Source organism: Rana temporaria, chromosome 4, assembly GCF_905171775.1.
Source record: "Rana temporaria chromosome 4, aRanTem1.1, whole genome shotgun sequence".
Taxonomy (NCBI): Eukaryota; Metazoa; Chordata; class Amphibia; order Anura; family Ranidae; genus Rana; species Rana temporaria.
Window position 1 is genome coordinate 34,701,038 of NC_053492.1, and position 18,305 is coordinate 34,719,342.

The 18,305-nt window shown below is 47.1% G+C and overlaps 1 protein-coding gene across 1 annotated transcript in view; it reads left to right on the forward strand.

The window, feature by feature from the left end:
* The first annotated feature begins 315 nt into the window (after window positions 1–315).
* LOC120936107 overlaps window positions 316–18,305 on the forward strand; it is a 39,951-nt gene continuing 21,961 nt past the window's right edge. Inside the window, exons 1-2 of the mRNA XM_040348224.1 lie at window positions 316–1,114; window positions 15,766–15,861. Coding sequence (XP_040204158.1) covers window positions 1,055–1,114; window positions 15,766–15,861 — 156 coding nt within the window. The 5' untranslated portion in view covers window positions 316–1,054. The remainder of the gene's footprint in view (window positions 1,115–15,765; window positions 15,862–18,305) is intronic.

Sequence of the window (18,305 nt, forward strand, 5' to 3'; positions counted from 1 at the left end):
AAGGATTTTTGATCCTGTCTTCTCTGATTCTTCCCCAGTCCCCAATCTATCTGCTGATAGAACAGAGCCTTGGGGACAAGCTGCACATGCTCAGTTTGGAGTGCATGTCCAGACAGCACTGTCCAGACAGAGGGTCAGGGGTCCTACAGTCTCACAGGACAGTCAGCGGAGAATGAAAACTCCTCCTACATGCTATAACAAGACATTGATAAAAGTCACAAGACTGCTATATACTGCTGATGAGAAAAGGTTTTAGGCAGTTTATATTTACTAAAATAATTGCATTTCCATGTTCTGTGTACTGTGGGAGACCAGATATAGTGAATGCAGGGTCCTGGGTTTAGTAACACTTTAATTTTTGGAATCACTATAAAGGCGTAATAATATGCTGCATCAATACTTCACTTGATCTAGTGAGGGACAAAACATGGAAGACTGCTCTGATATACTCTAGTTTACTTGTTGTGCGAGGAGTTGTATATAGGCAATGACATGTATGAGGTGTGACAATGGTGTGACGTTGTGTGGGTGGCCTTAAAGAAGCTGAGAATCCTTCAGGAACCTAAGACATGGTCAGACCACAGCTCAGAGAGCTCTTCAGAGAGATCACCTGCAGCAGAGAGCTCTTCAGAGAGATCACCTGCAGCAGATCACTAGGTCCTCCTCTGGTCTGATCTTCCATCCCGCTGGTTGTCGCCATATTAGTGCACTTGCAACCAGACAGTTGAGTACTATCCGTGAGTTTTCCATTCAGCTAAAGCCTTATGAGTCAGTGCTTCTTGGACCCAGAAGAAAGGATTAGTCCTCTGAACACCTAGTGCAAATCCAAAGATTATTGGAGCACCCACCTAAAGCTAGAACCGGCAGTTTTGGGAATGTGTCAGGAGAAGTGACAGTTAGCTGAAATAGAGGCTTGATCCTTACGTTTGGATTTACTGAAAGATCAACAATATACAGCTGTAGGTCTGCTTCTAAACAAAGTCGCCAAGAATTCCAAGTGGGCGTTCAGCTTTGCTTGGCAGAGAGACAGAGAGAGGAGAAGAGAGCTGAGCACATGGCAATATCAGCTGTACTCCCCGGGCAAACGTCACCCCATAGGGGCACAGGAGAGGCGGTGAGTACAGAGCACGGTCATATCGTTACCCGATAACTTTTTCAGAAAGTCTCACCCTGACCGGCTTTTCTTCCCTGCTGTCTTTTCCTTCTTTTCTATATCTGTTGTGTAGGAGAGAGGGGCTAAAAGGGAAGGAGGTTTGAGAGCTGACTATTAAACCAGCAAGGTTTTTGACAATGTCCTCCTCTGACAGAGGGGGCATCATGCTGGGGGCATCATGTTAGAGGCAGAGGGGGCATCATGCTGGGAGCAGAAAGGGCATCATGCTGGGGGCAGAAGGGGCATCTTGTTTGGGGGCAGAAAGGACACCATATTGGGGGGGGGGGAAAGGGCATCATGTTGGGGGCACAGGGGGCATCATGTTGGGAGTCATCATGCTGGGGGCAGGGAGGGCATCATGCTGGGGAAAAAGAGAGCATCATGCTGGGGGACAGAAGGGGCATCATGTTGGGGGCAGATGGGGCATTATGCTGGAACAGAGGGGGCATCATGTTGGGGGCAGAGGTGGCATCATGTTGGAGGTCATCATGCTGGGGGCAGGGGGGCATCATGCTGGGGGACAAAGGAAGCTTCACACTGGGGGACAGAGGGGGCATCATGTTGGGGGCAGAGGGGGCATCATGTTGGGGGCAGATGGGGCATTATGCTGGAACAGAGGGGCATCGTGTTGGGGCACAGGGGGCATCATGTTAGAGGCAGAGGGGGCATCATGCTGGGGGCAGAAAGGGCATCATGCTGGGGGCAGAAGGGGCATCATATGGGGGGGCAGAAAGGGCATCATGTTGGGGGCAGAGGGGGCATCATGTTGGGGGTTATCATGCTGGGGGCAGGGAGGGCATCATGCTGGGGGCAGGGGGCATCATGCTGGGGGACAGAAGGGGCATCATGTTGGGGGCAGAGGGGGCATCATGCTGGGACAGAGGGGGCATCATGTTGGGGGCAGATGGGGCATTATGCTGGAACAGAGGGGCCATCATGTTGGGGGCAGAGGTGGCATTATACTGGGACAGAGGGGGCATCATGTTGGGGGTCATCATGCTGGGGGCAGGGGGGCATCATGCTGGGGGACAAAGGAAGCTTCACGCTGGGGGACAGAGGGGGCATCATGCTGGGGTAAAAGAGAGCATCATACTGGGGGACAGAAGGGGCATCATGTTGGGGGCAGGGGGGGCAGTATGCTGGGACAGAGGGGGCATCATGTTGGGGGCAGATGGGGCATTATGCTGGAACAGAGGGAGCATCATGTTGGGGGCAGAGGGGGCATTATACTGAGACAGAGGGGGCATCATGTTGAGGGTCATCATGCTGGGGGCAGGGGGGGCATCATGCTGGGGGACAGAGGGGAATCATGTTGGAGGCAGAGGGGGCATCATGCTGGGGAATCAGGGAAGGACAGAGGGGGAAGGGGAAATCAGCACTCACGGTGTGGGGCGAGGATGGGAGGGTGCCGGTGAAGGGGTGTGTGTCAGGAACAGGTATTTGAAAATAATTATTTTTGCTGCATGCTGTTGGAAGACTTGCTGGGTGTGATAGTGCATCACTGGCTTCCATGAATCCAAGAAATTGGCTGAATCCCTTATATCTAGGACAAAAAACTGTCTATATAGGCTGCATTCACCCCTTGAGCGATGTGACTCATTACACTTTTGCGTTGCGTATTTTAGCGTGTTTCTGGTGCTATTTTCATGCGACAGCACATTGACTTGAATGGGCTGCCTATGGCGCAACAAATGCACCAAAGAAGCTCAAGTACCTATTTTTGGCACTGAGCCAAGTGTGTTTGGCAACGCACAGTTATGGGTATGGGACTCACGAGACAAAACACACAACTGCTACCCACGTTTGGGGCACCATTAAGGAATATCGTTTCTGCATACCTTTCCATGTTGCTCAAGTGTGACTGCAGCCTAAGGAACTGGACTGTTTCCTTTGAACATTTCTTATTTGTTCTACATTGTATACAACAGAAAGTTACTAGTAACCAATTAGCTCCAATTTACTGTATGTTTCTTCTGAGAAATCCAAATATTGAGCCCAAGGGATTAACCAACCTCATTGGAGATCTACATGTAAGAGGAGAGTGCTTTACACATTCTATAAATCCAAAAGCTACTTTTTTTCTGTAAATGCTACAATTTATGTTGTTGTTGAGTGATTTACACTTGGATTCCAGGGAATAAAGTGATATTAAACCCAACACCAAAAATTGGATACAGTGAAACCTTGGATTGCGAGTAACGCGGTTAACAAACGTTTCGCAATACAAGCACTTTTTTTTTTAAATCCTGTTTGTGAGTGTTGTCTGGCAATATGAGCAGGATTCAAACCTGTGCAGAGTGCAGTACCGTATTTGGCCTGAAGTGCGGGGGCGCCGGAGCCGATTTGAGCCGTTCAGAAATACGTGGAAAAACTCGGAAATACTCAGTTCCCGAGTTCAGCCGAGCTGTCCCTGAGCGTTTCCGAGTATTTCCGATGTTCATTGAGCCCCCCGCCTCTGGCCACATGCGGTATTGCATGCCAGAGAAGTCAATGCGGAACAAATTATTTTCGTTTCCATTGACTTCTCTGTGGAAACTTGCTTTGATATGCGAGTGCTTTAGATTACAAGCATTCTCCTGGAACGGATTATGCTTGTAATCCAAGGTTCCACTGTATATTGCAGTTTACCAATCATTAGATGTGGTGGCTGCATTGGTTTTTCCTTTTTTAGGCTTTCCTCTCATCTGTCTTCACCTGGTGATCTGCCCAGTAACATACCTCCTGTATTAGAGTGCACCCCCCTTTTGGACCTTCACCCAGAGCACAGGGGGCACCTTTGGGCAGCAGCATGCTCAGTCTGGGGGGAGGGAAGTGTTAGATGTACTAGCAGATTAATACATAGTAAACAACCTCCAAAGTTTGGAGATCCTGTCCTTCCTCTACCTTTTACTTTTTGTAAATACCTAGAGCAGGGGTGTCAAACTCAATTTCATTGTGGGCCGCATCAGCATTATGATTGTCCTCAAAAGGGCCGGTTGTATCTGTAAGATTAGATGTCCAGCGCATCCCCTCCCCCTACATTAGATGTCAAGAGCCCCCCCCCCACCATCAGAATTTGAGTCCCCCACTAGGGTTGCCACCTGTACGGTTTTCCCCCGGACAGTCCGGTTTTTGAATGATGTGTTCGGGTTTACTACTGCATCAGACCCAGGCACATCTTTCTCATGGACTGCACCGGGAGTGACGAGTCTCCCCTCTGCCTGACACTGACAGCAGCTTGGTTCAGCAGAGTAGAGTGTCAGTGTATCACAGCTCCTCCCCTCCTTCTCCTTATCCGTTCTGTACACACACGAGGAGGAGGAGGGGGGAGCAGGGACACTCTGATCTCAGGTCTGCACTAAGTTTTTATTATGTTCTGTAGATGGAGGAGGTAGAGGGAGAGAGTGTCTGGTAAGGAGGACAAGGTAGAAAATATGAGTGATCGAGGGGTTAGGAGGACATGTGCTGGGGGGGCTTTGGCAGGGGGGAGGCAAGGCTAGAAATGTGGATTAGATTTGAAATCTGGCAACCCCTCTCTTCCTTCCCAGAACACCCCTCCAGCACATATCCTACCCCCTACCCATCCCCCTTGCACTGGCCCTCTTCTCTCACAAAGCACCCCCCCAGCACATATCTGACCCCTGAAGCACCCCCAGCACATATGGGCACACCCGGCACAGTGGCTGTATACACAGGCGTGCGCGGGGGGTGTGCCAGGTGTGCCTGGGCACACTCTAATCCCCCTGGGCACCAGTGTACAGAAGTGTGAGCCTCAGAGAAACCAGTCTGAGGCCATGATTGTGAGTAGCAGGCATTCTGAACACCCTTTCTCTCTACCCCCCTCTCTCATCTCTCTTTCACCCCCCCCCCTCAAACACACACACACCCTCTCACCCCCCCTCTCTCTCATCCCTTTCTATCGCTCTCATGCCCCCCTCACCCCCCTCTCTCACCCCTCCTCTCTCGCCTCTCTTTCACCCCTCTCTCTCTCTCACACACACACACACCCTCTCACCCCCCTCTCTCTCATCCCTTTCTATCTTTCTCATGCCCCCCTCTCACCCCTCCTCACTTTCTCGCCCCTTCTCTCTTGCCCTCTCTCTCCCTCTTTCGATCTCTCTCACTCCCTCACCCCTCCCTCCTCTATATTTCTCTCACCCCCCTTTCTTTCACACCTCCCTCCTCTATATTTCTCTCACCCCCTTTCTTTCACACACCCCTCCTCTATATTTCTCTCACCCCATGTCTCTCTCACCTCCCTCTCTTTCACACCACCCCTCCTCTATATTTCTCACCCCCTCTCTCTCGCCCCCCTCTCTCTCACCCCCTCTCATTAAAAAAACATGTGTTTATATATTTTTTAAAGAGTGTGTGTGCCTGTATGCGTGTGTGTATTAGGGGTGCACACCCTAATGTAAAAGGCTGCGCACACCTATGGCTATATATGATGGGCACAGAGGCATCATATGATGGTGGGCACAGTGGCTGCATTTCATGGGCACAGTGGCTGCATATAATGGTGGGCACAGTGGCTGCATATGATTGGCACAGTGGCCTGCATATGATGGGCACAGAGGCATCATATGATGGTGGGCACAGTGGCTGCATTTCATGGGCACAGTGGCTGCATATGATGGTGGGCACAGTGGCTGCATATGATGGTGGGCACAGTGGCTGCATATGATGGTGGGCACAGTGGCTGCATATGATGGTGGGCACAGTGGCTGCATATGCTGGTGGGCACATTGGCTGTATATGATGGGCACAGTGGCTGCATAAGATGGGCACAGTGGCTGCATAAGATGGGCACAGTGGCTGCATATGATGGTGGGCAGAGTGGCTGCATATGATGGTGGGCAGAGTGGCTGCATATGATGATGGGCAGAGTGGCTGCATATGATGGTGGGCACAGTGGCTGCATATGATGGGCACAGTGGCTGCATATGATGAGCACAGTGGCTGCAATTGATGTTTTTTTACAGAATCAGTTTAATTGCGCCCCCCCCCCCCAAAAAAAAAATGTGCGCACTGGCCGCCACTGCCCCCCAGCACATATCTAGCTCTCTCTCTATTTTCTGCGACAAGCTATGCACCACATTGCTACTCTTTCAGGCCACCAAAAGTGTCCCAGGTCTTTTACAACTTGTAGCGTATACCCCCCCCCCCACCCAAAAAAAATGCCGCCGCTAAAGTGTTCAGGTTTGGCTTAAAGAAAAGGTGGCAACCCTATCCCCCACTCTCCCTTACATCACAGTGGACCCCCCATTCCTTATGCTGCTGCTGGGAAGAAGCTGGATGCATTGCTTGAAAGCAGAAAGTAAGGGTCTGGAGGAGAACCAGAGGAGGGCTGAAGAGGTGCGAGGGCCACATGAAATGGCCTGGAGGGCCGGATTCGGCCCGCGGGCCTTGTGTTTGACACCTGTGACCTAGGTGATCCTGGCATTCACATATACACTATTAGCCAGATTCAGAAAGACTTACGACGGCGTATCAGTAGATACGCCGTCGTAAGTCCGAATCCGCGCCGTCGTATCTTTAAGTGTATTCTCAAAATGAGATACGCTTCTCAGTTGCTAAGATACGACCGACGTAAGTCTCCTAGCTGCCTATTTACGCTGGCCGCTAGGGGCGTGTACGTGGATTATGTAAATGAGCAAGATACGCCGATTCACGAACGTACGTACGCCCGTCGCAGTAAGATACAACGTTTACGTAAGGCGTTTTTCAGGCGTAAAGATAAAACACCTAAAAGATGGCGCAGCCCATGTTAAGTATGGACGTCGGAACAGCCGTCGAATTTCACGTTGGTTGCGTAAGTCGTACGTGAATGGGGCTGGGCGTAGGTTACGTTCACGTCGAAAGCATTGACTATTTGCAACGTGATTTTGAGCATGCGCACTGGGATACGTCCACGGACGGCGCATGCGCCGTTCATTAGGCGCGTCATTTACATGGGGTCACGATTCATTACCATACAACACGCCAACTACCAGCCTACTTTGAATTTGAACGCGGGCTTACACCGAGACCATTTTCACTACACCGACGTAACTTAGGACGCAAGTTCTTTGTGAATACGGTACCTGCCTCTCTAAGTTACGGCGGCGTTGTGTATCTGAGATACGATACGCCCGCACAAACTTAAGCCAGTCTTTCTGAATCTGGCTAAAAATATACATAGTGGAGTACACAGAATATAAGAGGAGATGCAGCAGCCAGTGAATCCGCTGCTACTGTACTGACACTACCAATAAGGAGTTACACTCTATTGTCAAAAGTATTGGGACACCTGCCTTTACACGCACGTGGGGCAGATTCACATAGAATCCGCGGCGGTGTTGTGTAAGCCATTTACACTACGCCGCCACAACTTACTGGAGCAAGTGCCGTATTCTCCAAGCACTTGCTCCGTAATTTGCGGCGGCGTAGTGTAAATGGCCCGGCGTATGGCCGCGTAATTCAAAGGGGGCGGCTTGTATTTAAATTAAGTGCGCCCCCTTGCCGATCAAACTGCGCATGCGCCGGCCGTAAAAATAGCCCAGTGCGCATGCTCCAGCTCACGACGGAAAACGTCAATGAAGCCGACATGAGCGTCATTGACGTAAAGTCCTATTCGCGAACAACTTAGTAAAACGACGTAAACGACGGAAAAAGACGACGCTTTCCAGACGCCATACTTAACGCGGCATACGGCGGACCGACGTAAGGTTACCCCTCATATAGCAGGGGTAACCTTACGCTTAGGGAAACAACGTAAACTACGGCGAAGCAGCGCAAAAACGTTCGGGAATCGGCGCATTTCGGCTCATTTGCATATGCAACACTGAAATCGACGTCGACCAGTCAGATCCTAGCCTAATTCTGGCGTATCTTGTTTTGAGAATACAAAACAATGATACGCCGGCGGGATTTTCGAAATTACGCCGGTGTATCTGTAATTCTTTTGAGAATCTGGCCCATGAACTTTAATGGCATCCCAGTCTTAGTCCGTAGGGTTCAATATTGAGTTGGCCCACAATTTGCAACTATAACAGCTTCAACTCTTCTGGGAAGGCTTTCCACAAGGTTTAGGAGTGTGTCTATGGGTCAAACATTGAACACCTAAGCAGGTTGCATTTGATGCATTATTCTGGTGCATTTAGCAGTGTAGTTTGCATTTTTTCACACATGTTTTTGATGCATTTTGCATTTATGGGATGTGTTAATGTAGCTAGGGGTAGGTGTCCGTTGTCATGCGAGAAACACATCAAAACAAATGCACGTGCATTTTCATGCATTTTTGATGCGTTTCCTCTGAATTTATGGAACCAAAAATACCCTTTCTAAAAAACGCACCAGTTGAAAATGCATAGATGTGAACGTGACCCATATTAAACCATGGTACATGGACTGTAGTGCATTTCTGAAAATCTGAAAATGGACTACAAAACACATAGGTGTGAACCTAGCCTTAAGCTGGCCATACATTAGCCCAGGGTTTGACAAATTTGCTTGGAATCTAGGAGCCAGCTAAAAAAGTTAGGAGCCAGAAAACGCACCCCGTCCCGACAAGCTCGCGCGCAGAAGCGAACACATACGTGAGTAGCACCCGCATATGTAAACCGTATTCAAACCACACATGTGAGGTATTGCCACGATCGTTAGAGCGAGAGCAATAATTCTAGCCCTAGACCTCCTCTGTAACTCAAAACATGCAACCTGTAGATTTTTTTAAACGTCGCCTATGGAGATTTTAAAGGGTAAAAGTTTGTCGGCATTCCACGAGCGGACGCAATTTTGAAGCGTGACATGTTGGGTATGAATTTACTCGGCGTAACATTATCTTTCACAATATAAAAAAAAAAATGGGATAACTTTACTATTGTCTTATTTTTTAATTAAAAAAGTGTAATTTTTTCCAAAAAAAGTGCACTTGTAAGACCGCTGTGCAAATACGGCGTGACAAAGTATTGCAACGATTGGCATTTTATTCTCTAGGGTGTTAGGATAAAATATATATATAATGTTTGGGGGGTTCCAATTAGAGGGAAGGAGATGGCAGTTAAAAAAGTGAAAAATTACATATTAGAGTTGCTGTTTAACTTGTAATGCCAACGGCCACCACCAGATGGCGCTAGCTGACAGAAGGAAGAGCTTGGGACTTCACAAGGCCGCAAAGCCGTGGCCTCAATTACCGGCCGTCACGGGCCTGCCGCGCGATGGTGGGGGCGCACTGAGAAACAGGATCCTGTGCCTCCGTTCGCCCCCACCTCCCCCACCGCACGATCATGGCGGCTGGTAATTGAGGCCACGGCCTTATAGGCCGCAAAGCCGCGGCCTCAATTACTGGCGGGCGCCAGGTCAAAATTTCTTGTCGCAATTGCAACCTGGCACCCGGATATTGTCGACCCCTGCATTAGCAACTTGCCGACCGCCCCATACCACATTTACTAATACAGGGCAGCCGCGCTGCACAAGATCATGTATATACACATGATCCTGCACTTCCGAGTATTGGGAGTAAGTGCGCACTCACTCCCGCTGTGATTTTACACAGCAGGAGCTAATCAGCGAGCCCTGCAGACCCGATGTCCAATGGAACCCACTGATCATTTGGTACTACACAGGCAGAACGGCGATCTGCCTATGCAAACAAGGCAGATTGCCGTTCTGTCAGTACAGGACGCATGGATCCCGTAAGGCCACAAGCGATCACGGTCACGAGAGGCAGAACAGGGCTGTGTGTGTGTTCTGTTCTGTGAGGAGAGACAGATTGTGAGTTCCTAATAGCTAGGAATCACGATCTGTCATTTCCTCAAGGTCAGACCCATCCCCCCACAGTTAGAAACACACCAGGGAACACAATTAACCCCTTGATCGCTCCTTCCCTGCCAGTGACATTTTTACAGTGATCAATGCATTTTTATAGCACTGGTCGCTGTATAAATGACAATGGTCCCAAAAATGTGTCAAAGGTGTCCGATGTCTCCGGTATAAAGTTGCAGTCCCGATAAAAGTCACAGATCGTCGCCATTACTAGTAAAAAAAATAATAATAATAAAAATGCCATAAAACTATCCCCTATTTTGTAGACGCTGTAACTTTTGTGCAAACCAATCAATATACGCTTATTGCGATTTTTATTACCAAAAACATGTAGAAGAATATGTATCGGCCTAAACTGATTTTTTTTTTAATTAGGGATATTTATTATTGCAAAAGTACAAAATATTGTGTTTTTTTCAAAATTGTCGCTCTTTTTTTGTTTAAAATAAAAAATCGCAGAGGTGATCAAATACCACCAAAAGAAAGCTCCATTTGTGGGAAAAAAAGGGCATACATTTTGTTTGGGTGCCACGTGGCACGACCGCGCAATTGTCAGTTAAAACGACGCAGTGCCGAATCGCAAAAATGGCCTGGTCATTGAGCAGCCAATTCTTCCGGGGCTGAAGTGGTTAACCACTTAAGCCCCGGACCAATATGCTGCTAAATGCCCAAAGGTGTTTTTACAATTCGGCACTGCGTCACTTTAACAGACAATTGCGCGGTCGTGCGACGTGGCTCCCAAACAAAATTGGCGTCCTTTTTTCCCCACAAATAGAGCTTTCTTTTGGTGGTATTTGATCACCTCTGCGGTTTTTATTTTTTGTGCTATAAACAAAAATAGAGCGACAATTTTGGAAAAAGATTCAATATTTTTTACTTTTTGCTATAATAAATATCCCCCAAAAACATATATAAAAAAAAAATTTTCCTCAGTTTAGGCCGATACGTATTCTTCTACCTATTTTTGGTAAAAAAAAATCTCAATAAGCGTTTATCGATTGCTTTGCGCAAAATTTATAGCGTTTACAAAATAGGGGATAGTTTTATTATTATTTTTTTTTTTTACTACTAATGGCGGCGATCAGCGATTTTTTTTGTGACTGCGACATTATGGCGGACACTTCGGACAATTTTGACACATTTTTGGGACCATTGTCATTGTCACAGCAAAAAATGCATTTAAATTGCATTGTTTATTGTGAAAATGACAGTTGCAGTTTGGGAGTTAACCACAGGGGGCGCTGTAGGAGTTAGGGTTCACCTAGTGTGTGTTTACAACTGTAGGGGGGTGTGGCTGTAGGACTGACGTCATCGATCGAGTTTCCCTATAAAAGGGATCACTCGATCGATGCAGCCGCCACAGTGAAGCACGGGGAAGACGTGTTTACATACGGCTCTCCCCGTTCTTCAGCTCCGGGGAGCGATCGCGACGGAGCGGCTATAAACGAATAGCCGCGCCGTCGTCCCGGATCGCTCCCCGCGGGAATCCGACCGCCGCATGTAGCGGGGGGGGTCCCGATCGGACCCCCGACCCATGGAAAGGCAAGGACGTACCTGTACGCCCATTTGCCTGTACGTGCCATTCTGTGGACGTACATATACATGCGGCGGTCGGCAAGTGGTTAATATAGACTTACTGGGATTTTTTTTTTTACCAAAAATAAGTAATAGAATACATATTGGCCTAAATTGATAAAAAGTTAGATTTTTTTTTTTAGATTTTTTAGATTTTTTATTTTTTTTGTTTTATAGTGCAAAAAATAAAACCGCAGAGGTGACCAAATACCACCATAAGAAAGCTCTATTTGTGGGAATCAATCCTTCACTTTCTACGTCTTCCTCTCCCGAGTCATTTTTTTGTCTTGAGGAGCAGATACAACTTTTTCACTGACGACCTCACCCCCTCCTGAAAAAATCACCTGATATGATAATTGCATCATTGTAGGGTGGTTTAGCACAGCGAGGAATGTGTGAGAAGAGCCGCTGCATTGTTCTGGGAGGATGACGCAGAGGCTTCCTGCTTGCTCTGCCAGCACCGTACAGAGCAAATGAATGAATGTCATGTGACCTGCACTTACAGTGCCTTGAAAAAGCATTTTCCACATTTTGTTATTTTACAACCAAAAAACATAAATGTATTTTTTATTTTATTTTTGTGATAGACTAACAGAAAGTGGAACATAATTGTGAAGTGGGAGGAAAATAAATGATAAACGGTTTTCAAACGTTTTACAAATAAATATGTGAAAAGTGTGGCGTGCATTTGTATTCAGCCCCCTTTACTCTGATACCCCTAACTAAAATCTGGTGGAACCCATTGCCTTCAGAAGTCACCTAATTAGTAAATAATTAGTAAATAGTCCACGTGTGTAATTTTATCTCAGTATAAATACAGCTACAGTTCTGTGAAGCCCTCAGAGGTTTGTTAGAGAACCTTGGTGAACAAACAGCATCATGAAGGCCAAGGAACGCCCCAGACAGGTCAGGGATAAAGTTATGGAGAAGTATAAAGCATCGTTAGGTTATGAAAAAAATATCCCAAGCTTTGAACATCTCACAGAGAACTGTTCAATCTATCATCCGAAAATGGAAAGAGTATGGCACCACTACAAACCTACCAACACATGGGCGTCCACCTAAACTGACAGGCTGGGTAAGGAGAGCATTCATCAGAGAATCAGCCAAGAGGCCTCATGGGAACTCTGGAGGAGATGCAGAGACCCACAGCTCAGCTGGGAGAATCTGTCCACAGGACAACAATTAGTCGTGCTCTCCACAAATCTGCCCTTTATGGAAGAGTGGCAAGAAGAAAGACATTGTTGAAAGAAAAACACAAGAAGTCCCATTTGCAGTTCACGAGAAGCCATGTGGGGGACACAGCAAACATGTGGAAGAAGGTGCTCTGGTCAGATGAGACCAAAATAAATTTTTTGGCCTAAAAGCAAAACGCTATGTGTGGCGGGAAAACTAACACTGCACATCACCCTGAACACACCATCCCCACCGTGAAACATGGTGGTGGCAGCATCATGTTGTGGGCATGCTTTTCTTCAGCAGCGACAGGGCAGCTGGTCAGAGTTGATGGGAAGATGGATGGAACCAAATACAGGGCAATCTTAGAAGAAAACCTGTTAAAATCTGCAAAAGACTTGAGACTGGGGCGGAGGTTCACCTTCCAGCAGGACAACGACCCTAAACATACAGCCAGAGCTACAATGAAATGGCTTAGATCAAAGAATATTCATGTGTTAGAATGGCCCAGTCAAAGTCCAGACCTAAATCCAATTGAGAATCTGTGGGAAGGCTTGAAAATTGCTGTTCACAGACGCTCTCCATCCAACCTGATAGAGCTTCAGCTATTTTGCAAAGAAGAATGGGCAAAAATGTCCCTCTCTAGATGCGCAAAGCTGGTAGATACATCCCCAAAAAGACTTGTGGCTGTAATTGTAGCCAATGGTGGTTATACAAAGTATTGACTCAGGGGGGCGCCATACAAATGCCCCCCCCACACTTTTCACATATTTGTTTGTAAATAATTTTGAAAACCATTTATCATTTTCCTTCCACTTCCCTATTATGTTCTACTTTGTGTTGGTCTATCACATGAAATGCCAATAAAATACATTTATGTTTATAGTTGTAACATTAAAAAATGTGGAAAATTTCAAGGGGTATGAATACTTTTTCAAGACATTGTATAAATAATTAATGAATAAGTTTACCTTAAAAAAAATAAAAGATAAATGCACATCTTTTTGCAGGTGAAAAAAAGTGAATTTAATTGTAAAACAAATTCTGGAGCCTGCAGAGCATTGCAACCGTGATCAGAAGATCGAGGCGCAAAGTCTAGCTCCTGCAGACTGTCAGTACTTCCCATATAACATTGTATGTTCACTACTACTATAAATAAGGGGCTGGATTCAAGAAGCAATTGCGCCTGTGTAACCATAAGTTACACAGTGCAATTGCTTACTTGCTCCGGTGTAACGAGTGCTCCTGATTCAGGAACCTTGTTACGCCGACTGCAGCCTAAGATATGCGCGGCATAAGGCTCTTATGCCCGCATATCTTAGGCTGCATTCTTGCGATGGCCGCTAGGTGGCGTTCCCGTTGTGCTCAGCGTATAGTATGCAAATTGCATACTAACACCGATTCACAACGTTGCGCAAGCCCTGCGTACGCAATTTACGTTGTTTCCGTATGGCGGTTTTTGCGCAAGGCTGCCCCTGCTATTAGCAGGCGCAGCCAATGTTACGTATACCCGTCGTTCCCGCGTCGCGAAATTTGAATTTTACGTACTTTGCGTAAGTGATTCGTGAATGGCGCTGGACGCCATTCACGTTCACTTTGAAGCAAATGACGTCCTTGCGACGTCATTTGCCGCAATGCATGTCGGGAAAGTTTCCCGACGGAGCATGCGCTCTACGATCGGCGCGGGAACGCGCCTAATTTAAATGATTCCCGCCCCCTACGGGATCATTTAAATTGCGCGCGCTTACGCCGGGCATTTTGCCGGCGCGCCTGCTCAATTTACGGAGCTTCTGCTCCGTGAATCGAGGGCAGCGCAAAAAAATTGCGGGGGCGCAGGGCAAAAACGTTGCCCTGCGCCTCCGTAAAAATAGCGCAATTCTACCTGAATCCAGGCCAAGGTGTTTGGAAGTAGTTTATCCTGATATTCAGCATGCAGTCATCCATGCGGCTATGGGTTTAATGACACTAACCCAATATTCTATTCCAGTTAGTACTCAGAAAAGTCCCTTCTATTGCTCTCCTCCCAATCCCCAAATTCCTTTTTTACTGCTGCTGTTATCTAACTTCCTGTTCCTTCTCCGTGGTCCATCTCCGTGGTCCTACAGAATGTGGCAATGTGGCCGCTCTTTCTTGCTCACTCCTGAGATGCAGCAAGGACTTAGGCCTCGTACACACGACCGAGTTTCTCGGCAAAAAACAGCAAGAAACTTGCTGGTTTTTTTTTGCTGAGGAAACCGGTCGTGTGTACATTTTTCGACGAGGAAACTGTTGAGGAACTCGTCAAGCCAAAAAGAGAGCATGTCTTCTTTTTCCTCGACGGCAATGGAGAAATTTGGCTCGCTGAGATCCTCCACAGCCTAACAAGGAACTCGACAAACAAAACGATGTGTTTCGCCCGTCAAGTTTCTCGGTCGTGTGTACGAGGCCTAAGGAATGTGTAATGTACATAGAGCAGTGCACATGACTGCAATTAATGTATCCTGTCCTCTTTGTATTGCTTCCTTTGTGTGAAATCCCTGGTGTTCCTGCCAGTCCCTCTGATTTCCTATTAAAATTGACCACACTAGGCATGAGAACACAGCGTGGTCAGTTTTCTAGCTATGCTGGGAACTCAACCTACTTCACTCCAATAATCAGACTTTTCCTGAGTCCTGACACCCACCTGTGCAACATTCCACTGGGAAGCTTTCTGCTGTTTCTCCTCCCTCAGCTCTTATGCAGTTGAGAACAGAGGGAATGTGATCTCTTATAAAAAAAAAAGGGGGGGGGGATTGTACTTATATTGTTTTTTATATCTATACTCAAATATTTTGCCTTTAATTTCTATTTTAAACCGAATGGGTTGTTTTTCAAGGTGAGGGTTTACATATACTCTAAGTCTGTAAAAGAGGAAATCACAATTTATCTTCCTGTGATTTCTGTTCCTGTGCAGACTGCGGGCATGCCAAACAAACCAAGAGGCTCCTGTGCAAATACAGCAACCATTAATACATATTACATTGTGCACCCCAGTATTGTCATATATACCGTATATACACAAGCCTTCATACTGAGCTTACATGTCTCTTTTGTCCTAGTTGGTACAGATCAGTGATCCACAGGAGAGTGCCGCATGTACATCGCCAAATGTGTACCACCGTCCTGACCAGGAAAACGGTTTCCATGAAACTCAGGTACGAGTGCACATGAAATGTAGTATGAACATATAATCAGTGCCCATCAGTGTAGCCTCATCAGTGCCCATCTGTGCAGCCTCATCAGTGCCCTTCAGTGTAGTCTCATTAGTACCCATCAGTGCAGTCTCATCAGTGCAGCCTCATTAGTGCCCATCAGTGTAGTCTCATTAGTACCCATCAGTGCAGCCTCATTAGTGCCCATCAGTGCAGCCTCATTAGTGCCCATCAGTGCAGCCCTATCAGTGAAGAAGAAAAATTACTTATTTGCAAAACTTTATACCAGAAACTAAGAAAAACTGCTTGTTTTTTTTTTTTCCAAAATGTTGGGTCTTTTTTAGTTTATTTAGCAAAAAATATAAACCCAGTGGTGATTTAAGCACCACCAAAAGAAAGCTCTATCTGTCTCAAAAAAAGGATAAAAATGTAGTTTGGGTACAGTGTTGCATGACCGCGCAATTGTCATTCAACGTGCGAAAGCGCTGAAAGCTGAAAATTGGCCTGGGCAGGAAGGGGGGTGAAAGTGCCCAGTATTAAAGGGGTTAAACTCCACCACACCGGAAAATTACAGCAACGAGGGTGTGAGGAGGGGGGCGGAGGTCAGGGATGGAGGAGAATTTCTACTGAGGCCCCCGCATGATAATTTGCATCCTATTGCCGGCAATGGCAGTGTTCAAATCGATGCGGCGCCGACTTTGCGGCGCTGCATGGATTTGAAAAATCCACTACTTTTGGCGATTTCGGGTTGCGACCCGAATAGAAATCTGTGCATGAAGCCGCACCGGAATTCTTTCAAGTTGCACCCCTAAGTCGCACTGGCATGCGGCTTTGAAATTGCGCCACTTCAAATGAAATCGCACAATTTCAAAGCCGCGGTCAATGTGAACGGTGGGTGTGAAAGAGGAGACATCAGCACAAGAGACACATCACACTGACTGCAAGTTCTGTTCACTTGTGCTGATTTTTCTGTCTGTAATGTTATCTACCCTTGGGTTTTAACCCTTTCGCTGCCACCGACATACATGTATGGCAAAACGTGTGCACTAAAAATTCCTATTTTTATTATTTTATTGAAAAGTTTGCTAGAATGTGTATATAGCAGTGTGTATAGCAGGGTTCATCAATGGATTATTGTGTTCACATCCCCCATACATTTACAAGCTATTGTGCTATTTCTATTAACCACTTAAGGACCGCCTAACGCCAATATACGTCGGCCGAATGGCACGGCTGGGCACAAGCACGTACCTGTACGTCCCCTTTAAGGGCCAGATTCTTGTCTATTCCGCGGCGGCGTAGCGTAAGCCATTTACACTACGCCGCCGCAAATTACTGGAGCAAGTGCCTTATTCTCCAAGCACTTGCTCCGTAATGTGCGGCGGCGTAGTGTAAATGGCCCGGCGTAAGGCCGCGTAATTCAAAGGGGGCGGCTTGTATTTAAATTACAAAAATATTCCGATTGCACACCTTCCGGCAAAATGGCCAAGTAGTAAAAGGGTGCTGAAACGATCACCGGCTGGGAACCGGAAAGTAAATCATATATATATATATTCGCCAGCACACCAGGGATCATCTTAAAAAAACGTCCAAAGATTTAATGCATATCTATTGATCCAAAAGAGCAACGTTTCGAGGCCACGCAGGACCTCTTCGTCAGGCAAAAGATGATTTATATATATATATTGTATTTAAATTAAGCGCGCCCCCACGACGATCGAACTGCGAATGCGCCGGCCGTAAAAATAGCCCAGTGCGCATGCTCCAGCTCACGACGGAAAACGTCAATGACGCCGACGTGAGCGTCATTGACGTGAAGTCGTATACGCGAACGACTTACAAAAACGACGGAAAAAGCCGACGCTGACCCGACGCCATACTTAACATGGCATACGACGGACCTTCGTAAACTTGCCCCTCATATAGCAGGGGCAAGTTTACGCTTACGGAAACGTCGTAAAATCACTGCGTCGTCCGCGCATACGTTCGGGAATCTCGCGTAACTAGCCAATTTGCATAGACAAATGGGAAAACGACGATGCGACACCTAGCGGCGGGGAAAAAAATTGCATTTAAGATCTGACAGCGTAAGAGCCTTACGCCTGTCAGATCTAATGGGTATCTATGCGTAATTGATTCTAAGAATCAGTCGCATAGATACGACGGCCCAGATTAGGACTTACGACGGCGCAAATGGCGTTGCGCCGTCGTAAGCCTTTTAAGAATCTGGCCCTAAGTGCCTAGCCGTGGGTCGCCGCCGGGGGCCCGCGATCGGTCACAGGAGCTGAAGAACGGGGAGAGCTGTGTGTAAACACACCTTCCCCCGTTCTTCACAGTGGCACTGTCATTGATCGTCTGTTCCCTGATATAGGAAAAGACGATCAAAGATGTCACAAGTCCAGCCCCGCCCCCCTACAGTTAGAAACACATATGAGGTCACACCTAAC